The 24,057-nt window shown below is 46.7% G+C and overlaps 2 protein-coding genes across 3 annotated transcripts in view; both read right to left on the reverse strand.

The window, feature by feature from the left end:
* Positions 1-1,970: 1,970 nt before the first annotated feature.
* LOC140690966 (2'-5'-oligoadenylate synthase 1-like) lies at positions 1,971-11,775 on the reverse strand. 2 transcript variants are annotated; one of them, XM_072953309.1, is made up of 6 exons: positions 11,581-11,775; positions 10,466-10,754; positions 8,855-9,039; positions 6,517-6,755; positions 5,654-5,806; positions 1,971-4,062 (listed from the first exon to the last, which is right to left on the reverse strand). In XM_072953309.1, the coding sequence occupies exons 1-6, from the start codon at positions 11,755-11,757 to the stop codon at positions 3,981-3,983; spliced, it is 1,125 nt and encodes a 374-aa protein (XP_072809410.1). In that variant the 5' UTR covers positions 11,758-11,775; the 3' UTR covers positions 1,971-3,980. The 2 variants fall into 2 exon arrangements, with proteins under 2 accessions (XP_072809410.1, XP_072809411.1); XM_072953310.1 differs by having other exon boundaries at positions 4,047-4,062; positions 5,632-5,806.
* A 6,164-nt stretch (positions 11,776-17,939) lies between these two features.
* RPH3A (rabphilin 3A) overlaps positions 17,940-24,057 on the reverse strand; it is a 64,490-nt gene continuing 58,372 nt past the window's right edge. The window contains exons 19-21 of the mRNA XM_072953313.1: positions 21,694-21,775; positions 18,928-19,024; positions 17,940-18,128 (exon numbers count right to left, since the gene is read on the reverse strand). Of these exons, the coding sequence (XP_072809414.1) occupies positions 17,998-18,128; positions 18,928-19,024; positions 21,694-21,775 (310 nt within the window). The 3' untranslated portion in view covers positions 17,940-17,997. The remainder of the gene's footprint in view (positions 18,129-18,927; positions 19,025-21,693; positions 21,776-24,057) is intronic.

The following is a 24,057-nucleotide window of genomic DNA, read 5'->3' on the forward strand; positions in this document are numbered from 1 at the left end:
TCCTTTGACCGCAAACCATGCTTGGCCCCCAGCTGCTTCCTCTACTCTCCCGGACTTATTCTCTGCCTTCAACAGGCAGCCTGGAATGTCTGGTCTTTCTCCAGACTGTCCTCTGAAAATGTACTTTTTAACTCAAGTTCATGCTTCATCCAAGAGAAGTCATGAATGAAGACAGACTTCTGCTTTCCTTTCCTTTCTTTTGTTGCTGACACAACTATTTTACAGTTTCCTATGAGCTTTACAGCATCAGTAGTGTGTACTGCAAACAGACTCAGAGGCAGAAAAATCAGGAACTATAAAACCCATCCATGATGTAAACCTTAAGGGCTACAATATAAATATTTTGGTGTAGATCTTTCTGGATATTTTTCTAGGTTCATGCACACATACATAGAAACACAGTCTCTCTCTTTTTTTTTAATGGCATCATCATGTACTTTTTGCTTTTTCGATAAATAGACTTTATTTCTAAAGCAGTTTTAGGTTGACGGAAAAATTTGAAACTGCCCTGGGCTGTGCAGCTTTCAACACGAGTGTAATTGGGTGTGCCTCAGTGTCCTGATCTGTAAAGGGGGCAGACTTTTCTTTCTCAAGCACACAACTGCTTTTGAGGACAATCTTAAAGAAGAGACGCAATAGGGGCTTTGAAAGGTACCAAATGCTGGGCAAATATAAAGGGCAAACCTGACTCTATCAAATCTTTGTTGGATCTTAAACTGGTTAAAGGCCTCCTGGTCCCTTTTTTCCCAATGAGCAGCGAAGCTTCTGGCTGCTGCCACTCTGCTGCTTCTGGAGGGTTGGGTGGATGGGAAAAGGGGTGGTGGGGAGAAGTATTTAGGAAAAGCAACTTGCGTGTGGCTGGGATGTAAGGGGTTAGGGACATTTAAGAGGCAGGAGCCCATGAGCTCATGTTCTCTAATGCACAGTGTGAGAAAATCAAAGCCAATTACTAGAAATCAGACTCATCCCTGACGTGTGTTCTTTTGTTAAGTAAATCCTCACTTGACAGAATCTGGAGCAAAGTTCAGACCGGCCTGACTTTAGCCGTGACCTTAAGGGAGGTTTGCTTTCTATTATCAGGAGAGGCCTTTGGGAAGGGGAAACAGGAGGAAGGATCGCGCAGGCTGGAGAGATCACGAATGCACACTGTTTGCCAGGAGGAAGACAGTGATGGTAATTATTCATAGTGATACTGCTGGGTGTTGTTACAGCGCTTCCAATGCAGCAAACCCCACAGACGTGCGCTTCTCAGACCCCCAGGTGCAGGGGACAGATCAATGCTCCCCCGTTGCGAGAAAGAGAAAGTTGACACGCTTTGCCCTAAGCCAGCCAAGTAAGCCTGGCCTGCCTGGGTTCTCTAAGAAACGTCTTGCGCCCAAATTGTGCCAATCTGCTGTTCACCGTCGCTTGCATGGTTGAATCATTCTTGTCCCAGGAGAGATACTATGCTCTCTTCTCTACTTTGAAGGGACAGCTTGTTTCGGTAAGACTCTCAAACTGTGGGAGACGTCTGCTCAGCAGAATGAATAGAGAGAGAGAAAGAAGCCCTGATACCCACGTGGCTGGGAGCCCTCACCCAGGGCATGGGAGGCGGGTAGCACATCACACTGCGCCCCCTGGTGGAGCCGAGGGCCCAGGCATCTCAGACAACACATCTCAGAGGCCTCCACCCTCATCTCTGTTGCCTCAACCTTAGTTCTTTTCAGTTCCCTTTCCTCGGTGGGAAGTTGCCCAGAATGGGGTCTGGTCCCTGGGGAATCAGGAGTTGATGACTCGGGTGCTTGAGTTTCATACCAGCATTCCCGTCATCCCTTACACACATGCTCCTCTGTTTCCAAACCTTCTGAAATTGTCCTTGAACCAGCAGCTCCAAACTGCGGCACCCTAGAGCTTTCCAGGACGTAGGTCTGCGAGCTTTGCACACACTGTCAGACCTCAGCTGACAAAGGCTTATCAAAAAAGGCTTTGAAAGAAAGTTGCTTTATTGTTTCTTGTGTTAATACAAGTAATATAAATCCACAGCAACAAGTTAATAAAACCAGAAAATTCAGAGAAGTATAAAGATCACTCATAAAGCTACAATCAAATACACTTACTGAAAACATTTAGTCTTCCTGAGACCAACCATTACAAAATGAAATGAAAGAAAACATACTAAGTACACGAACAAGAAAAAAATGTCTAGGAGTAATATGACAAAACACATAGAAGAGCAATGCAGCGATAAACTAGAAAACTTAGTTACAGGCATGAAAGAAGAGTAAAAGCAATGGAAAGAAGCTCCAAGTTTATGGATTGGGATTCTCAATATTACATCGATGCCATGTTTCCTGGACTAACTTATGGAATTCTAATCAAATGCCTCCTGTATTTGGGTGACGTTAATGTAGAAATAGTATATTAGTATTATATAAACAGAGAATGATGTTAGTATAATATTAACATAGAAATAAAAAGAGCCATGAGAAGACATTGATTTTTGATAAAAAGAGAACAGAGTTTTCTACAAGAAATTAAGAATACCAGGCTAGAGTAATTAGTCAAGGTTCTATAAACTCAAGGATACCAAAATTCACCAATGGATGAGAACATAGTCCAGAAACAGACTCACAACTAGGCAGTCTCTGGACAGATGTCACAGGTGGCCTCGCAGAGTGGTGGGGACAGGATGGTCCCTTCAACAAATGCTGCTGGGATATCTGGGCATCCAGGTAGAAGTGGTGCTGGGTCCCTACCTCACACCGTATAAAATGAGATGCATTTTGTGGCCTGTGTTTTATTTGTGTCGTATTTGTATAATCTCTGCCAAATCTAATGTCATGAACTTTCCGTCTGTTTTCTTCTAGAAGTGTTACAGTTTCAACTCTTATGCTTAAGACTTTATCCATTCTGAGCTGATATTTGTGTATGTTATAGGAAACAGGTCCAATTTTATTCTTTTGTGTGTGGCATTCCAGTTTTCCTAGCTTGACTGTCAGAGAGACTGTCCTTCCCCCTTTGTGTATTCTTGACAAACTCACCAAAGATTAGTTGACTGTGTATGCAAAGCACTGGTAATAAAACAAAAATAGACAAGTAGAACTACATCCAACTAAAAAAGTTCCTACACAGGAAATTAAAAAAAAAACAAACACCCAATGAAGTAGAAAAGCAGCCAATGCAAAGGGAGAACATATTTTCAAACCATATATCCGGTAAGGGGTTGATTCGCAAAATAATCAGGAGCTTGGGAACCTGATAGCAAAAAAGCAAAATCTTGATGAATAATCGGCTAAAGTCTTGAAAAGTTACTTCTCCAAAGAAGGTTTGCAGATGCCAGTAGGCATATGAAAAAGATGCTCAGCATTACTGAGGGAAATGGAAATCCAGATCATAGGGGATCACTTTTACCTGTGAGCATAGCTACTAGACACATATGTGTGTGTGTTGATATAGACCCATGTGTGGGTGAGGATGCGGAGGAACTGGAGCTCTGTCCACTGTCGGTGGGAATGCAAAACGGTGCAGCTACTCTGGGAACAGAATGGGAGTCCCCCCCTCCCAGATTAAAAATAGTACCACCACATGGTCTATGTGGCTTCTCAATTAAGCATTTGAGTATTTACTCATTCAGTTAACGGACTAATGACTGTAGCATCGTTTATAATGATAACACACTCTCAGAAAACAACGCAAGTGGATCACTCAGATTGTAATATACAGTCCGGCCTCACGTGTGATTCCAATATTTTCCTCTCAGCGTGGAGGGATAGCTGTGATAAATGGGGACCAGGCATGTAACACAACCCCACAGGGAGCAGAATCCCATTTTTAGAAAAACTCCACAGAGACAGGGAAATAGGCAGAGTCAGAGAAAAGCCTGGAGAGTCAAGTCCCAAACTGTAACAGGTGGGAGGGAGAGACTACAGGACTCTTAGTCTTTTTTTTTTCTCAGTGACCCTTATTGTGTTGACGTTAAAGACAATATCTCAATATGAACCTCACAGATTTGTAGAAGCAGGAGACAGCCTGCCACGCAGGGCCACGTGGGAAGCACCAGGGTCTTTCATGAGGCAGACGGATCTGGAAGGAAGCACAGCCAAGAGCTTTTATGGGGACCTTTCCCGGGGCCAGGCCAGGCCAGGCAGGGAAGGCAGTCTTTGGCTGGGCCTGTGTGACTCAGCTACGTGGGCTCTGGAGAGTGGGGGTCTTCCTCAGGTGTCTGGTCCTGGGGTGAGCGGGGCAGGTGGCACAGTGGCCCAGAGTGGCTCTGACTCTGGGCTGTGGGTCAGATTGGAATTGCTGAACAGGTGTCCCTAGGAAAGGCAAGCTCTCTGGGGAGCTGGGTGCTGCGTCTAGGAAGTAAGGGGCCCCAGGAGGGCGGTCTGTCCAGGATCAGCAAGGCCCCAGGTGCCAAAGCGTCAGAAAATGCAAAAAGAGAAAGGCTTGATGAGGACAGCAGGACTGCCCAGGAGGAGCTGTGAGGTTGGAGACGGGGCGGAGAGAGGCGGAGGTGGTGGCCTCTTCTAGGAGCCGCCTGGTCGGCAGTGACATTGACTGAGAAGAGGTGATGAACTGAGATGACCAGGTGGGCCTCAGTCCTTTATCACAGCCTGGATTTGCGGAACAGCCTACAGCTACCTTGACGGTGGCGGCAGAAGGGCTTGGGTCGGTCTGGGTAACTCCAAGAAGCAGATGCCGGTGGAGAGTTAAATGTCGGGGATTTTGACAGGGAGAAACGCCCACGTGAGAGATACTGGGCAGGGCTCTGGGAGAGGCTGGGAAAGCTGACAGCCCCGATCCAGTCTGACTCTGGGTGAAGGAAAGATGGAAGGACTGTGGTTTGCAGTCTCGAGAAGATCCCGCGAGGCCAGTGGGGCGCCCTGGGGCCAAGGTCACTCATCAGAGGGCCTGTGTCTTGCAGGGAGGGGGCTGCCTTCGTATCCCTGCCACCCCCGGTCACTGGCTGGGAGCTGCCGGTAGGCAGTAAACGTGCAGGCGGATCTGAGAGGGAGCAGCTGGGGCCCTCAGCTGATTACACTCCCTCTAGTTGGGGCTCTGCTGGATCCCTTCTCATGGTCACCAGAGAGGGAAGCATAGAAATTCCACGACTGAAGATGCATGAAGACCACACTACGGCGATTAGGAGCATGAGCTTCAGAGTGAGAAGGACCAGGGTTCAAGTTGAGGCTCTTGTCTCTCACTAGCCAGGAGATCCTGAGCGAGTGCCCACATGTCAATTTCTTATTATGAGAATAAGAACAAAACCCATCTCCCAGAGGTGCTGGAGGACTCAAAGGAGGAACAGTGAGATGGACAAGCCAAGGACTGTTCTCCAGCCACCCCGGTGCTAAGAACGTGCTTGGTTCTTGGCTGGGTACTTATGGGAGTTTTTAAAGGATAGGCTTGTAAATGGGATGCTGTTTTTTTCGTACGGAGACAGTGTGACAGAGTGACAATGTAAACTGGTAAGCCCATTGTCTAATCCAGTGATTCACCTTCTAGGGCAGAACATCATATCAGGCAAACCAAAGGTGTAATGTGACATTTTCTAGCAACTCCTTTAAAAGAGTAGAAAGACACAGGAGAAATTGACTTTAACACAAAGTTTCTCGAAGTTGTTACTATAATGCACGATCAGTATCAGCTCACATTAAAAATCAGGAGGACTCACTGCACTTTCCAGGCGCTGACAGGAGACCCATTCCATTCCCTAAAGCATGGATACCCCAGGCAGACTGCCGCCTCTTGGGCCAGTAGCTGCCAGCTGCTTGGGTCTCTACCAGCCACGTTTCCAGTAGGGTCAGCCGGGTCCAGAATCACAGGCCTGAAGAGTAACAGTTAGAGAGGGCCAAGTGAGGTCTTGGGGTATCTCTGGGAGGCCAGAGATCCAGGCAGAGCAAAGACCCAACCTTGCGCAGGCTGGGACCCAGGCAGCAGGAGGGGCCCCGGAGGGCTTGGCTCCCAGGGCTGTGTCCCGAGTGCCTGCCCTATGCTGGGTATTGATCACAAGGAGAAAGAGCTTTTCTTTTGAGTCTTCATGGACCTGGGTTTGACTCTCACCTCTGCCCTTTCTTAGTGCTGTGACCTCGGGCAGTTAACTTGAATCTCTCATCCTCAGTGTCCTCATTCGTGAAATGGGGAGATGTAAGCAACCTGCCTCAAAGGTGGTCATAGGAGGAGATAGACGAGCATGCAAAATGCTCAGCACAGTGACTGGAACGTAACAGAAGGTCAATACCTCTCAGTGTTAATAACCCACATTTTACTCTTCTATTACAGTGTGTTAGTCTTACAGCAAGCTCATACTTCTCCAAACCTCAGTCATCTGTAAAATGGTTAGCATGGCGCCTGCCTCGCAGGGATCAAGGTGATTATTTAAATCAGATGGTAGGAGTCACGTGCCCAGCACAGTGATTAGTAATTGATGATGACCAATAAATGGGGAGCCCTCCCACTCCCTGCATTTCCAAGGTGCCACCGCTGTGGGCAGGGGTTCATTTACGTGGGGGGCTCAGCCATGCGGGGACACAGTACCTGGGTTTCCCGAGCTGCTTCTTCAGGTAATCTCCAATAATAGGGGTTTCAAAGCTGTAATACTTTTCCCAGTAGATACAAAGGTCCTGATGCTTCAGGACTAATTCCAAGACTGTCCGAAATCCCTGAGCCGTGTTGAATTCTGGGCTCCGGCTTCCTCGCTCCCATGCGTAGACTGTCAGGAGCTCCAGGGCATACTGCGGGGGCAGTGCCCGTTTCTTCCCATTCCTGCTCTTACACTGAGAAGGGGAAAAAAAATTAGAAAAATGTGTTTGTTCAGCATTTTTAAAAGAAGAATTAATGCCTGTTTTTCTCCAACTATTTCACAAAACTGAGGATTAAGAAATGATTCCAAACTCATTCTATGAGGAGAACATTACCCTGATACCAAAACCAAAGGTACTACAAAAAAAGAAAATTATCAGCCTGATGATCATAGATGTAAAAACCCTCCACAAAACATTAGCAAAGCAAATTTAACAATATGTTGAAAGATCATACACCGTCACGAAGTTGGATTGATTCCAGAGATTCATGGATGGTTCAATATCCACAGATCAATCAATGTGATATATTGCATTAACAAAACCAAGGGTAAAAATCATATAATCGTCTCTACAGATATAGGAAAAATAGTTGAGAAAATTCAACATCCACTTCTAGTACAAAAATCTCAACAAGATGGCTATAGAGGAAGCATAGCTCAACACAGTATACGCCATATATGACCAACCCATAGCTAACATCATACTCAATGGTAAATAGCTAAAAGCGTTTCCTTTAAGATCAAGAACAAGACAGATATAACCACTCTCCCCATATTTATTCCAAAGAGTATCAGACGTGCTACCATAGCAATCAGACATACAGATACACAAAATGCATCCAAATTTAAAAGGAAGTATTTGAACTATTGCTATTTGCAGATGACTAGAGACTATACGTAGAAAACCCTAAAGAGCCACCAAAAATCTTTTAGAATGACACACTGAATACAGGAATATTACAGGATACAAAAAAATATACAGAAACCTATTGCATTTCTATACATGAATGACAAACTATCAACAAGAGAAATCTGAAAACAATCTCATTTACAGTTGCATCAAAATGAATCAAAAAAAGAACCCGAGGAGTAAATTGAACCACAGAAGTGAAAGGCCTGCACTCTGAAGTGTTTAAGACGTTAATGAGAGAAACTGAGGAAGATACAAATAAATGGAAAGGTGCGCCAGACTCTTGGGTTCCAGGAATTAATACAGTTAAGACGCGCATACCGCCCCAAACAATCTACACAGGGGTCACCATGGTATGTGGTTTACTGCTGCCGTAGCATGTTACTTTTTGCAAGTGAGAAAACAGGAAGCACAAGCGGTGAAGTCACTTGCCTAAACTGAGACAGCTAGGAAGTTGGCAGAAGGATGTGGGCGTGGGGTGGGGTTTCCATTCAATTTATTGAACAATTACTTCCTGAGGACCTATTATGTGCCAGGCACCCTTGTAGGTTCTGAGGAAACAGCAGTGAATAAAATATCCAAATTCCTTCTCTTATGGACATTTTTTTTTTGTGGGGGACAGACAATAAAGAAACAAGCTCATGCAAAGGCCCTGAGGCTGAAGCAGAACTTCCCTTTTGGAGAAACAATAAGGGGGATGGCACAGTGTCGGGGAATGGTGAAGGGGCAGAGATGGGGGTTCAGAGAGGTCAAAGGCAGATCCTGTGGGCCTTCCAAGTGACTTGGGCCAGGGTGGCAGTGATAGAGGTGGTGACAGTTGGTGACAGTGGATGTATTTTAGATACAGGACGAAGTCATTTGTTGACTGGTTGGATGAGTGTGTGTGTGTGTGTGTGTGTGTGTGTGTGTAAGATAAGACATACCCATGGGTTTTGTCCAGAGGAACTGGAAACATGGGGTTGTCATTTCCTGATACAGGATGACCAGGAGGAATGAGATACCTGGACACACCCATCCCTGTCCCAGGCCCTACCCTTCTCCCTTCCTTTTACCCTCCTCCACACAACCTCAGCCCCTCTGCCTTCCTGTCCCTTCTGTCCTCTCCCTCCTTGACCACTGTCCTCTCCCATCCTTCCTTTTTCCCTCCACTCCATTCCTCTCTGTCCATCTCCTTCCTACCTCCGAATCCTTTCCCTTTCCTCTCCTCCTTCCCCTCCTCCTCACCTCTCCCCTCCCCTCCCTTCTTCCGCTTCCCCCTGCCTCATCCCTGCTGCCTCCCAACACCTGTCCCTCCCCTCCCCTCCCTCCTGCTCCTGTCCTCACTCTTGTCCTGCTCTCTGTCCTCCTCCTCCTCTCTCCCTGTCTGGATAGGGCGGCCGTACCTCCTGGTACCAGTGCTTCACCAGGCGGATGAGGCTCTTCAGCTTGGTTGGACGGTCCCTCAGGAAGGCTCGCTGCAGCTCTGTGAAGCAGGGGGAGAACTCGCCCTCTTTCCCCAGGGACTCACACTCTTTAATGAGCTGAATGTAGACTTTAGGGTCGGGTCTGTAGTCTCTGGTCAACTGACCTGTTGGGAATGAATCCATAATGTGAAGATGTCAGCTTTGCTTGGAGGATCTTTCAGCCACCCCGGGGAGACAAGTTCACAGGCCCCGGGGTGCAGGGGAAAGGTCAGCAGGCCCAGAGCCAGGAGGCCTGAGGTCGACCCCCAGTCCTCCCTTCTCCCATCCCCATTGCTGTCACACTGACTGAGCCACCATCCTTCCTCACCTGGACACAGCAGAGATGGCAGCAGCCTCCTTTCTGGGTCTTCCACAGCCCATTCTCTTCCCAGCCCCCACAGAGGCCTCTCAAACTCTGATCATTCCACTTCTTGCTTCCCAGGTCATCTGAATACAATCCCAAGTCCTCACGGTAGCCTAGAGGTTTGGTGTGATCTGTCTCCTGCCACCTCCCGCCTCACCTCCTGTCTTCACCCCTTTGCCACTTACTCCTCTGGTTATTTCACATCCTCAAATATACCAAGTTCACTTCTGTCTCAGGGCCTTGCACTTGCTGTTTCCTCATCCTGGAACCCCTAGATCTTCCCATGGTTGGCTTCTTCTCATCCCTCAGGCCTTGGGTCAGATGTCTCTTTCCTTGTCACCCCATCTAAAAAAGTCGTCCAAGCCCCCACTGCTCTCTGTTGGATCCCTATGTTTAGCTTTCGTCACAGCAAGTTATCACTTATGGTGTTTACATTATTATTAGGCTCCAGGAGAAAGTTTCCTTGTCTGTCTCAATCATGGCCATAGAACGATGCCTCGCACATTGACTGCACTTACTGGAAATTGAGTCTCAGACATGGATTACTTCCTGTCCAAATGTTCCTGCACATTATCTATCGATTCCAACCTTCAGCATATGTTTGATGAGGTTTTCTCATGTTTTGGATAAAATATGAAATTAACATATTGAGTTTACATCAGATCTAGGCTGCCTGATTCTTTTGGATTTATCTGTTCTTTTTTTAAACTGAAGTATAGTTTATTTACAATGTTGTGTTAGTTTCAGGTGTATAGCAGATTCAGTTATATATAAATATTCAATATTACAAGATATTGAATATGGTTCCCCGTGCTATTCAGTAAATCCTTGTTAGTCATCTGTTTTATATGCAGTAGGCTGCATCTGTTGCTGCCTCAGTTTTAGAAGATAAGATTCACACACTTTGCCATAAGTAGAACTAGTGAGCCTGGCAGGGTTTCTATAAGAAATGTCTCGCCCCAAACTGTACCAATTTGTTGTTTAATGTCGCTGTGGTGGCTGAGAAGGACCCTAGTCATTCTTGCCCTGGGACAGATGCTAAGATCTCCCCCACCATGCTGCAGGGATGCCCTGTTTCAACAGACTCTTGAACGGAGGCAGATTTCTGCTCAGAAACATGAAAAGAGGGAGAAGGAAGCCCCGACACAGGACAAAAGCTGAAACCCCTTATGGCCGGGAACACTCACCCAGGGCATCAAAGGCGGGCAGTACATCGAACTCCACCCACTGGTCCAGCTGGGGGGATGTTAGCACAAAGCTGAGAGCTCGGGGATTCGCCCATTGCGAATTGTGGATCTCAAATTTCACTTTAAATCGTTTCTCTCTGTGACAGGCTTCCAGCTGTCTCCTAATTTCCAGGATGAATTCTCCTCGGTGCAGAAGCTGCTCCTCAAAGCTTTTGAGATTGGTGAGGAAGACAACGAGGTCAGCATCTGACCGGCCTCTGAGGGTGGTGCCTTTGCCTGAGGAGCCTCCCTAAAACAGGTGATGAGAATGAGGACTAACATTTATTACCGAGAAGAGCCTCCCTATGTAAAATGCTGAGAACAATCACTAACAGTTTTGAGTGCTAGCCACTGTTCTGAGGGCACTACCAGTCTTAACTCCTAGAATGCTCACAGGGACTCTGTGATTTACCTACTATTACTCTTTGTTCCCATTTTACAGGTGGGAAAACAGATGCGGAGAGAGATTGTGTGTCAGCCCAACCACACAGCTAGTGGGTGGCAGAGATGCAATTCGCAAACTGGTTGCCTTTTTCGAGGGTCTGTGTTCTGTACCCCCTGTCCTTTTGATCCGATATTATTAATACTATAGACTGGCCCATGCTGGGTGGGTGACAAGCTATAGTTTACTTAGTCTGCAAGCCCTGTAAGCTACTGGGAATTGTGGCTGAGGAAACTGAGGCACAGAGAGGTTAAGTGAGTTGCTCGAGTTTTCACAGCCAGTAGGTGCTATCTGCTTTCAAAACTTTCAACAGCTCGGGACTCTGCAGAAATGGTGAGTCCCCAGCCTGGCCATTGATCAGCAGATGGTTGGCAGAGCCGGGCTTCGGGTTTCCTATGTCGGAAATGGACGGGACATAGGTGGTTGACGAGCTTCACCTGGGCAGTTGGTAAACACTTACAGGTGGAGGACCTCCCCCCAGGAGCTGTCTTCACGAGCTGTGGTTACATCTCTGGCCCAGATAAATCAGAAACCTCAGCCCCGAGAACTCAACCTTTTGCTCTCTCTGTCTGTCTCTTTGGAAATGCCTACTGGTTCAGCCACCTTGTCCCCGGCCGGGCAGTCCCGGGCTCACCTTCACCACTTTGGACACCCGCACAGGGTGTGCGGCCCCTCGGAAGCACCTCTCCTTCAGGAAAGAGCAGATGATGTCGACGGCTTCTCTGACCTGGGTGCGGAAAGGGCTGTCTGGCAGGAGGTTGTCTTCGATGAACTTGTCCAGTTGATTGGCTCGGGTATCTCTGAGCGCCATCACGATGCTCCTTGCAGGAGAGCCAGTGCAGGCAGAGCGGGCTGGCAAAGCCTCTTAGCCTCCGTCTTTCCTGCTGCCGGGGACTGGGCTGCTGTTAGTTTTGTTTCCTTGGAAGGGAGGAGCCAAACCCTTGTTCTCTGCCTTTTAGCCAGTCAACCACCCCTTTGATCTTGATGTGTGTCTCCCAGCTTCTCCCTCAGTTTTCTGAGACTTTGCCTTTAACCAGCAGCTAGAATATCTGGCCTTTCTCGGAGTGTTCTAACAATTTTGCTTTTTAACCAAGATTAGTACCTCATCGAAAAGAAATCAAGTAAAAACATCTTTTGGTTTCCTTTGTCTTTTTTGTTGTCTAAAAAATTGTTTTATAGTCTCCGATGATCTTTACAGCTGTGCATGCATATCCCAAGCCAAAAATATCAGAAAAAGCAGGAAGCTTAAAGACCACTCATGACCCTAAAACCTAAACCTAAAACCTCGGAGACTATAAGTATAAACATTTTGGTGTAGATGTTTTCAGATATTATTCCTAGGTTATCACACACACACACACACACACACACACACACACACACAAACTCTTACAGTGTCTCTCATTTTAAAATGAGATTGTGCTATGCATTTCCCCCTTTTGATCACAGACTGTATTTCCTGATGCAGTTTTGGGTTTATGGAAAGATGGAATTGTGGTACAGAGTTCATTCATGTCCCCTCTCATTCCATCCATAATTTCCCCTATTACTAATGTTGGTGTGGTACATTCACTGCAAGATGAGTTGATAGTGATATGTTATTAGTAATTAAAGTCCATAGTTTACACTAGGGTTCAGTCTGTTTTGGACATTTTATGGGACTGCCAAATCGTAACATCTCATCTCCACTAATTATGAAATCACTGCAGAATATTCTCATCTCTTGCTCCACCTGGTCATCCCTCTCTGAGTTTAGTTTTTCTCTTCTCAAATATGCATTCAGTGCTAAAAATATTCCTTTAAGCACTGTTTTCCCTGAGTGTGAAAAATTTAATTGGTGTTTTTTTTTCCTTTTCCGTGAGTGCAAAATATTTTTTCAGTGTCCCTTGAGACTTTTGGATCCATGTGTTAGTTAGAAGCGTGTTATTTAATCTCCAAGGATTTTGGAATTTTCAGGGGGAGGGTGGTATAGCTCAGTGGTACAGTGCATGCTTAGTATGCACAGAGTCCTGGGTTCAATTCCCAGTGCTTCCATTAAAATAAATAAAAACCTAATTACCTCCCCCCAAAAGAATACAAAATAAACATAATTAAAAAAAGATTTTGGAATTTTCCAGGTATCTTTTTAAAAAATTGATTTTTTGTTTAATTCCATTGTGGTAGACAGCAAAAATTGTGTGCTATCTGTTGTTTTTGCCTTTGTTAATGTGTGTTTTCTGGCCCAGAATATGCTCTATGTTGGTGAACATAGTTCCCATGTGGACTTGAGGAGAATGTGTATTTCGCTCTTGTTGGGTGAAATAGTCTATCAGTGCCCAACTGGCTCTCTTTCTGAATCACCCTTGTCTTAACCAGCTTGTCAGTTAACTGACACTCAGTTAACTGGTCTGTATAACATATTGACGTATGCCTGAGGCATTTGGAACCATGAAGGGGGGGGTGTCCGTTTATGTGACACTGTGCATACAGTTGGATTATAAGTATATCCAAGCTTCTGTTTGCTCTCAAATGTCTTTTGGGCAATTGTACTTGTTAATGAAATATATACTTCCAACAAAATATGTGTGAACAAATCCCACATGAGTGTGAAAGAGATCTGTCCTTAGAAAAACCACACTGAATTCTTTGGAAAGATGTGATCAAGGCAAGTTCCATGAAACATTGCATAGAATTAGGTATGTGTGAGACAACTGGAAAAGATTGAGGGCATCATTGGGAAAATGCCGAATCATGCCCTCATGCCTTTGCAGGTGGTTCTAAGTTCTTGCTCCCGTTACAGAAACAGGGACAGGAAATTATAGGCGGCTCATTCTTGAGTGTTTTATGCAAGACAGAGAATGCAGGACTCCAGTCAGGGGGCCCTCAGCAGAGAGGTCTAGGTCTTCTTTGATCAACTGGGAAATGAAAGTTTGTGTTTGGGCCCTGTCAGCCAAGTTAGAGAATCATGGTGCTCGGACATCCTGCCTACAGAGCTGAAGGCCCACGGGAGGAAGGGACTTTCTCAAAGGCACACAGCAAGTTTGGGCCAGAGCCAAGCAAAATCTACCTGTTATGTGTACGCACAGCACTTTGTGTTTCCATGGTGTGTGGATTATTAATTAACCCCATCAGGCCCATGCAGATCTGACTGAGTGGAGGCGGGGCCAGCCCAGCAGATGTCAGAGCCCTGAGGGTTTAGTCCACTTGGCTGTGTGCACTACTTTCAAGGACCCACCAGCCCCTTGACCTTCCCCCTTCCCAGCTTCACCTTTGTCAGCCCCTAGGCGAGACCAGACCTTGGCCACTTGGTGTCATCTCTTTGAAGTATTTATTATTGTTCCCATTTTCTAGATGAGGAAACTGAGACTCAGGAAGGTTAGATTCCTCAGAAGTGACGGTCAGGATTTGAATATTGCACTGAGTGGATTAAAAAGCTGGTGTGTTTTTCTGGTCAAGTGCTTTCTACCACACCAGGTTGCCTCTTGCAACGTGTTTGACTTCCATGGGACAAAATAATAATAATAATAATTAGCCAAGTCAGGTGGACCGATATTTATGAAGTTTTCCCTTGTGTGTATTCATCTCAGCCTGTTCGGCGTGTCCCCACGCCTAGGGAAGGAGATCAACCACTGTAGAGATGGAAATTAGGCTTCTTGTCAGCCGCCCATGACTGACTGGTGGTAGCTGCTGTGTGCAGAATGCTGTGTTGAGAAGGATGCAGATGTTGCTAGTGGGTTCGGTGGGAAAGCTGCCACGCTGATTAGTTATCTGCCATGAACACAGGGAGAGTGGGGCGACGTGTCTCTTGCCAGTTTCGAGAGGCCTGCGTGTTTCTAATCAGCGCCTCTCCCCACTTGGTGGCAGCTAGCTGAATTGCAGGAAAAAAGGTTGGACTTCTAGAGCAGCGGTTTGCATAGTCATGATGGAGGTGTGAAGCAGAAGCCAACACTCAGGAAATAGTTTTAAATATACCTCTCGTCCCCAGGGTGCAACACAATCCAAAGGAGGCGGGGTGGTGGTGCAGGGGGCAGAGAGATATGGGTAGTTTGAAAAAAAAAAATCTCCCCAGGTGACTCCCATATGTCAACTTCTGCCCCCAACATCAAGAACCACCCTTCTTGGGGTGAGAAAAGGAGATTGTCTCAAACTTGGCATGGAAGAGCAACTTCCATTGGATGGAATTGTCAGCTCCTTCTGAGAAGTAACCAACCTTCTCGAGGAATTGCTTAAGCACTTTTGGCTTAAGCCAAAAATCTCACTTGTAGTGAGATTTGGAATCCTTCTGGGAAGTCAGTTAACCTACTCAGCTCACCTTCAGGAGAATCTCAAGCAAGGGGCCATCTGTGAAAAGACTCACTGCAGGATGGAAAGTTGGAACGAGCTAGAGTACAAAGGAGGTGTTTGATGATCGCTTTCTTATTATCAAAGCGTTAAGAGCACTGTATGGGGTCCAACGATCCAGCTCCTTTCCTGGCATTGCTGCCATGAGACGTTGGATGTGTCATCACCTTCTTTGGGCTTTGGGTCATTTCTCTGTCAGATAAGTGTGTTGATTGAACTAGTCCGTGGCTCAACGCTATGGTCTCTTTCAGCCCTGAAATTATCTGATTCCACAGCCACTAGGGACTTTTAGGGCAAAGCGGACTTTCACCCCAAGGCTGGAGTAGAGGGGAGGAGGTGAGGATGCCGCCTTCTGATTGGGTGGACACCAGCCAAAACCATTCTTCCAGGAGGATGTGAGGTCAGCCAAATTGGCTTGAGCCCCCCTGCCCAAGATGAAACCCACCAGAAAGCAAACTTCACAGGGGCAGGGACCACATCTGCCTTGTTCACCACCGTATCCCCAGTGGCTAGAACACAGTAGACGCCCATTAAATACTGACTATCCAAGGAACGTCATGTATCCTAGGTGGGGAGAAAGAACTGCCAGAAAGCGGAAAGGAAAAACCCAGGACACCCGTCTTCCTGGATATTGCTACTTTATTGTTGCCTACATCATCACAAAGAACGGTGATGGGTGGTTCTGCATGCACCAGAGGGCAGGGAGGTGCTTACACGCGCCTGGAAGAGCGTGTGCCCGGACTGGGGGCACCGTGAGCTAGCTGCATGCTGATTCCAGCGCCGATACCAGCGCTAGGCCTGGGCGACACAGCCAGCATGCTTTCTCCTACAGGCAACCATGAAAGGGAGGTGGGCTGAGAGTGGGCACCAAGGGGGCCACTGGGAAGAGAGAGGGTCAGTAGGGAAGATGGCAGCCAGGAAGCCATTGGCCATCTCGGAGAAGGTGGAAATACTAAGTACTCTGTGTCTAGAAAATGGTTATTCAAGGCGAGAAATCAGTGACTTCCCATGACTTGTCAAGGGAGCTAGGGGTGGAGGGCACTGAAATGGAAGGTTACAAGTTGTGTGGCTGGAGAAAGTGAGAGTTTCATTGTCTGTCTGACGGCTTCTGTAGATAATGATGGGGTGTTGGACAGAGGGAGGTGATTTTCATGGGGTAAGACTTCCTGGAAATCCAGAGAAATCAAGCCATTCTCACAGGGCACTGAAGACCGACCCCGAAACTTACAACATTTGTCCCCGTTGCCTTTTCCTCCTTTAAAACATTTTTTATGTTGGAAGAAAGACTGAAGAATCCATGATGGGACAAAGCCTTTGGTGTCGGGATCTGTCACTCTGTAAAGTTTTAGATCCATGATGGGGATCTATACTCCCAACACAATGAAGTCAGTGCAAGAGAAGGAGAGAGAGGAGGGGGGGAGAGGGAGGGGGGGAGAGGGAGGGAGGGAGGGGGGAGAGGGAGGGAGGGAGGGGGGGAGAGAGAGGGAGTGTCTCAGGGGCAGGGGGTGTCATTGATTCATTTAACTCAGAGCAAAGGAAAGAGAAAGGCTGGGGGCTTTGGGGAGGCCCCCTGCAACCCAGAACTCTGGTTTAAACACCTTGTGCACCCACGTGGGGAGGCCAGGGGCTGAGAAAGCCCCTCTCTGGGGCGTCTACACAGCTTGCAGGATGCTACCGTGCACCTGGGGCAGTGCCAGCAGCCGGCCTGAGACCCGCGAGGACACCAGCTCTGCCAACAGGAAAGGTGGGTGGTTACAGAAGCGCGGACCCATGTGGGAATTCGGGTTCTGTTAGTTCCTAGGAGTTTGCTGGTTAGGCTGGTGAGGGGAGGCGAGGAGGTGAGGCTGTGTTAAGATACACTTTTTTGCTTTTGCTATTTTATCTCCTTAGGGAGGGAGAAAAGAGAAGGGGAGAGAGGTGAGAGGAGAGCAGAGAAGTGGGGGAAAAGAGGGCGAGTTCAGTGTGGTGCAGGGGCAGGGACTGGGAACGGGGAGGAGGAGGAGAGCGAAGGAGGGCTGGTGGAGGATGGGAGCTGTCTTCTGCTAGGAAGCAAATAGAAGACATCCTGAATGAGGGGGGCTACTAAGCCCCTTTGGGTATTCTGCATGGTCATTTCCTGATGCATCTGTAGCTGGGAAGCTGGGTTCCTAGTCATGGGGGGAGGTTTTAAACACGGGGGGCTGTTTTCATGGCAATTAGGGGGTCTGATGTGGAAGAGGTGGGTACCCAGACGGGAGCCTGGATGCTCTATGTCTGCCCCATGTCTGCCCCAATGCTCGGCCTCACAGCCTTGTCTAGCTCTGCTGACAACTGAGGATACAGGCAGATGAGATGTAGGAAACACAAATTTTGTGTGTGTGCGTGTATGTGTGTGTGAGTGTGAGTCCAAGGACAGGAGGGTCTAAAAACAGTCCCGAATGATGAAGAACTTTTGTAATTTACCCAGGCTGAGAAGTTGTTAAATTGACAACCTTCTTGTGAAAATCTCTCCGTCCTGATCCCTGTGGCTCCAACCCTAAGGGATCAGTAAGGGGCTGCATTCAGAGCCTGCATCGCAGCATCACGGAGAGGGGAGGCTTTGGGTGGCAACGTCCAAGGTGTGGGGCAGACCTCAAAGGCAGGCTCTGGGAGGGATGGGGTGTGGGAGGTGTAGAGACGAGACCAGAGCGCAAGGGCAGCTGGGGTAGGCTGGAGGGGGATGGGGCATGGGGCTGGGGGCCTGGGCTCCATCCTAATCACTCGACACGTGGTTCTCATTCTGTAGCTGGTGCCAGCGTTCGATCTTCTTGTCTTTGTTTTTCAGACACTCGTACCAGTGTTTTAAGCGCTCTCCCTTGGCTGAGATGCCCAGCTGGCAGCCTCCTGGACAAGGTGGGAAGACAGGGGCAGGTGGTCAGAGTGGAAGCACGCACAGGACTTTTCATTCTGGACCCAAATGTCTAGTTGGAGAAAAACTGCCACCAAGCAGTGATGCCCTCCACCCACTTGGGATCCATTCTCTCTGGAGGGCTGTTGTTATGGTATTATTACCACTGGCCTTCTCTGCCTACAGACGGCCCACTCGAGAACCTGCAGTGGCTCCCTACTGTAGCATCAAGTCATAACTTTATGGTCTATTTTATAAGACCTTCTTCAAGTCACCACTTTATCTGCTGAAATTGTCTCTTACGACTTCTGGGGACTCATCGTCTATTTCCAAAGAGTCAGTTTCACCCCCGGCTCAGTCCAGCCTCCACACCTTCGCTCATGCTGTCTCTGTTGTCCGGAATTCCCTCCCTGCTCCACCTGTAAGGGCTGTTCTTCCTCACCACTTGGAGGTGTACTGGGAACACGAGGACCTTCATCCGGACTTCCAAATGGATTGCACCCTATGTTCTGTAGGGGCCACACATCCCACTCTTCTGTAATTTAATTATCCCACTGGAGGTGAACTGTTCAGCAAATAGGCAATCATGACCTAATCTTCCCAGCTTTCAAAGCTCTTTCACATAAAGGCACTTGCAAATTGGACCCAAATGAGGACCATGGGTCCCGAATTCGTGTTTAGACAATGTAATTGCCAGAGTAAAGCGATGGCCTCGACCCTCTGCGTCCCTGGCTAAGGCTATCCTCTCCTGGGAGGATAGAGGATGGGTTTTCCCCGGGAGCTGGGAGCACTCACCGATGTAATCATTGGACTTGCCGATGTCATAGTCCCAGACTGAGATGTCCAGTGACTTCTTCGCCAGATCACTATGTTTGATGTCATAGAAAAACTCCTGGATTCAGCAGGGGAAGCCATGTCAGTGAAAGAGTTCTCTGAGCCTTTGGCATCGGGAGCTAAGGGGCTGAGTCCTAGGGGTTCATGGACCAAGGGGAGGCCCTTGTATTGAGTATCTGGAATCAAGGGGACCTTTGCCCCAGGCCTGACAATCCCCTTTCAACAAACACTCTGTAGAACAAAGCCCCTCAAGCTCTGTAATTCTCTTTTCCAATGACTCCCTATTTGAAATTGCAAAGACTGGCGGGGGTTTTCTAAGAGGGCTGGTCCTGGTCAAGTTTCCTTGAAGCCAAATGGCCATGAACTCAGTTCTTCCATTCTGATGACGTCTGAAGTGAGTTTTCCATCCTCTCCATCATTCAGAGATTAAAGGTCCTCGAGGGGACTGATACTGACATGAGGGTTAGGTGCTTACGTTTTCAGATAATCTGATTCTGTCAATAACTCTTCTGCCTAATCATCAAATTCATTCATGTTCCCCTTTGCAGCAAACGAGGAAGCAAAAAACCCCAAAAACCCAAAACCAGAACATGTACTCTATCTACCCAAGAATGACCATTGTCAGCATTCCTCATGTGTGACCACATTGATGTATGTTTTAAAAAATTAATATGACTATTAATTTGAATTTTCTATCATATGAAATATTTGAATATTATATTATAGAAATATAATATGAGTAATATGAGTACTGTGGCTTCCTTTTCCCATTTTATAACATATAGTAAAAACCAACTTTACTTGTTAGCAATTTTTTTCCTACATCACTATTCTAATGGTTTCCTCTAACAGTTATGTGGCTGGACCATAACCTAATGCACAACAATTGAGTATTTAGGTTGTTTCCAACTTTCCACTATTATTAATGATAAGATAAAAGGCATCCTTGTAGCTAAATCATTGTGTTAATCCAAGGTGACTTATTTAGGATAAATTCCAAAAAGTGTTTTCTGAATTTGTAAAATTTTAAGAACAGTGGGTATATACTATGGTACGTTCTGTGTACAGCAACAAAGCTGGCTGCACAGATATTTGCTTCATATATATATTAATCCCGGAAATGGATTAAGATAGGACAGAAGTGGATGGTGGAGCTGGGGAAAGAAGGGGATTTGGATTGGATACATGTTGATACGTTTGGAATTTTCAGATATGTGACTATACTTCCTGTTCTCGACAGAAATGGAATCTGACTTTTAAAATGTTAAGGTTTTTGTAGCGTTTTGACAACCCCCCCTTCAGAACTAGGACCACTCTTCTCTCTCACCCACAGAGTGTGCACTTCACATGCTTCCCAACCCTGGGTATCAACATTTTACAACATTTGCGTGCCAGTTTCTTATGAGATACGACGTCTGGTCTTGATTTGCCTTTTTCTCTACTGCTAATGAGTTTAGTGACTATTTGGATTTCTTATTCTGTGACTTGTTCACATATCAGGAGAAGGTAGGGCAGGGCAGCAATATTTGGCTCCTTACTCAAAATTTATTAAGTCTGAGTTGGGAAACCAGGGGTCCAGCTGAAAGAGAGACCTGGGTACAGGACCAACCAGCCAGTGATTGCTCTGGGCTCTTGTTTACACAGAATGCTCCCCACATGCGCACATGTGGGTGCTTGTTTTTAAAGAATCAAACAATACAAAACAGATGTATGGTAGCTTCGCTTTCCCATTTTTCAACATTTGGTAAAAACCAATGCTGGGACTCTGACCCAACTTAAGATCATTATATTCAAAGATATTTCTGGATCCTCAGTATCTGACAAGCTTGCCAATGGGTAATTAAAATCCAGAAGGACAGCAGAAGATGGAGGGATGCATCAAGCCTGGGGACACAGCTGCAGGAATGAACTCTTACACTGAGGGATGACTATGAGTTGGCCAGAGAGGAAAGGAGAGAGACGGAAGCCCAGGAAAAGGGAGCAGCAGGTGCAAAGCTGAGACGTGTGCCAGGGAGGGACCTGCATGGCATTCAGTGTGTCTTGAGGACAAGGAGTGAGAGATGGGGCCGGGCTGGGGTGTGAGTTTGAAAGGGCTTGGTTGGCATGCTAGGAAGTTAGAGAGCTATTGTTGCATTAAGCAAAGGGGTAATAAATTCAGAGTCATGTTTTAGAAAGCTCACACTTAAATGGAGGATGGGCCAACCACAGGGAAGTGAGTCAGGAGTCTACTGCAATAGTCCAGACATGGAATGTTTGGCAAGAAACAGTGAGAATACAGAGGAAGAAGCACGTTCAGTGGGTATCTTGACAGTGGCTTTAGCAGGATTTGATGCACTGGATGGACCTGGGGATTGAGGGAGAGGGAGAGGGCTGTGCCAACTGGCTGAGTGGTAAAGGGCACAATTACCCCTATTTATTCCCTCAAATAGCAGCATTCTGTACTATTAGAATTGGTAAAGACTTTAGAGATGATTCAATTCAATTTCACTTCAAATGCAAAGACTTCCCTGTGCCATTCCAAATCTATTGGCTTTTGTCTCAGGCTTGATTCCTCCTGGTGACAAGGAACTCATTCCTTCTCCTTTAGCTAATTCAAGTTGATCTATGACAGGAAGCTTTTGTTTTTTTTTTTTTTGGACGTGCTTCACAACTTTCTAGCAGGGAGCTGATTCCTCTCTCACATATAGGAAATATCCCAGAGTAGGACAAAAAATGGGGCAGCCTTACCTCATTAAATTCAGGATTCAAGGTTTTCTTCTTAATTTGAGTCTTATGTTTGGCTTTCTTTCCCATGTCTGGTTTCAGCCAGCTGAGAGGAGAGAGGAGAGGCTATTATGGATGAAGACTCATGAATAAGAACAGCCTCATGATGACCCCAAAGATCCTTCCCATGTCAGGAGAATAATTAATGAACAGATCAGAAAATGAGTCAACATTCATAATGACCAGTGTGCATTACAGCATCTACCTGGTGCCAGGCACTACACTAAGCATCCTATGCACATTTAATCCTCAACAAACCTTAGATGGTAGAACTACAACCACTCATTTTACATACAAGGAAACTGAGGGTTCAGAGATGTTGAGACATGTGCCTCCGGTCACTCAGCTGGGGACTCAACCCAGCTGCTCTCTCTGGAGTCTTTGCCCTTAGCCAGGTCTTTCTCTCAATGGGTCAAATTAAGTACCTGGATGATGGTGCCTGAGGCTTCACTATTGATTATCTCTTAAGTTGCCCTCAAGTCCTAGAGAGATGATGAGAGTACGGACAGAAAGGAGAAGATGCAAATCTGATTATGATCAGTCCCCTGTTCAAAACTATTCAGTGTCTCCCCTTTGACCTCAGGGTGAAGTTCAAAATCCTTGATGTGGCATTAAGACTTGGTTGGATCCCCTCTCCTATCCAGCCTGATCTTGCACCATGTGCTTCACCCTACCCTCAGTCACTCTGCCTTCCACCCCAGGGCCTTTGCACATACTATTTCCTCTGCCTAGAAATCTCTTCCCCAGTGTAGGCACAATGCATGACACATAGTAGGTGCTCAATCAATATTTTCTGGATAAATAAACAAAATGGGCTAACAAGTCCTAAGAGTTTGGACATTTGGATTCCGATGTAAGCTGTCACTAGCTGTGCAACTCTGAACATGAATGTAACTTCAGCAAGCCCATGTCCCAATCTGCAGAGAGCAGACTTTTCTTTCTCACTCACAGAACTGCTTTTGATGAGAATCATAAAGAGACACAAAAGAGGAAATGAAAGGTATCAAGTGCTAAGTGAAAATAAAGGGCAATTCTGGATCTTAAACTGATTAATGATCTCCTGTTCCCTTTCTTTACAACAGCCACCAGGGCAGCTGTTTCACTGGTGACCGCAGCAAATCTACTTCTTCTGGAGGGCTGGGTAGATGGGAGAAGGCGTGGTGGGAAGAATTATTTAAGGAAAACAATTTGCGTGTGGCTGGGGTCCAAAGGAGTGCACTGCAGGAGCCTATGAGCTAATGTTCTCTATTGGACCCTATGAGAAAATTACACCAAATTACTCCTAAAAATTGAACTCATTCCTGCCATCTGTTTTCTTTCGTTAACTAAGTCCTCTTTCAAAGAAAATCTGGAGCAAAGTCCACGCTGGCTTCATTTTTAGCCATGACCTTAAGGGAAGCATTGCTTTCTGTTATGAAAGGCAGAGGGCAAGAGGGGAGGGAGCGTTTTCCAGGCTGGAGAGAACATTACTTAAACACTCTTTGCCATGAGGAAGACCGTGATGGTAATTATTTATAAACATCACGGCAGGCATTTATTGAGCACTTACTATGTATCAGATCCCAAGAAAATGCACCTGTCAGATCTGCAACTGCAGGGGGCAAAACTGACAAGCTGCTGGGCTCTGAATTCACCACCATGTTCTCATGTGACCATGCGCCCCACAGGCTGCTCCCAGCCAATACCTGAGCCAGGAGCGACAGCGGACAGCCCCATTTCTGGGGGATGCAGTGCTCCTCCAATGGGCGACTTTGTGCTCAAGGATTCCCCATCGCCCTGGTTGAAACTTCTGCAGGACTGCACCTCCACCCAAGACTCGTCCTGCCCAACCATCCTCCCGGCTCCTCCACAGGGATCAGACCTGTACCAGGCCTGTTGTCTCTGTGGTCCTCGTCCAGCTCCCTCTCAATTTTCCTTCACAGGCACTTTCCCCAACAAATCTCTTACACATCTCATCTTCATGTCTGCTTCTTAGAAGATAGGACCTAATGAGCAGTATTACTCCTCCCATTTTATAGATGAGGACTTGAGGCCCAGAGATGTGAAGGCATGAACCCAAGGTCACACAGCTAGAGAATATTGAAGACTATCAGATCCGGGATTCAAAACCAAGCAGGCTGGATCCAGAGCTCAGGCTCTCAACCACAAACCTGTAAACACACATTTTACTGCCAGAGGCAAGGCAGGATTCTATTGAGAGTAGCTAAATATTTCTGTACTGGGCACAATTTTATTCCTTTTACAGGATATCTTATTTGAGCCTTATGGCCATTCTTGGAAATAAACAGAAGTTTTGTCTTCATTTTACTAATGAAGAATCTTGAGACT

This window comes from Vicugna pacos, chromosome 32 (assembly GCF_048564905.1).
Source record: "Vicugna pacos chromosome 32, VicPac4, whole genome shotgun sequence".
Lineage (NCBI taxonomy): Eukaryota > Metazoa > Chordata > Mammalia > Artiodactyla > Camelidae > Vicugna > Vicugna pacos.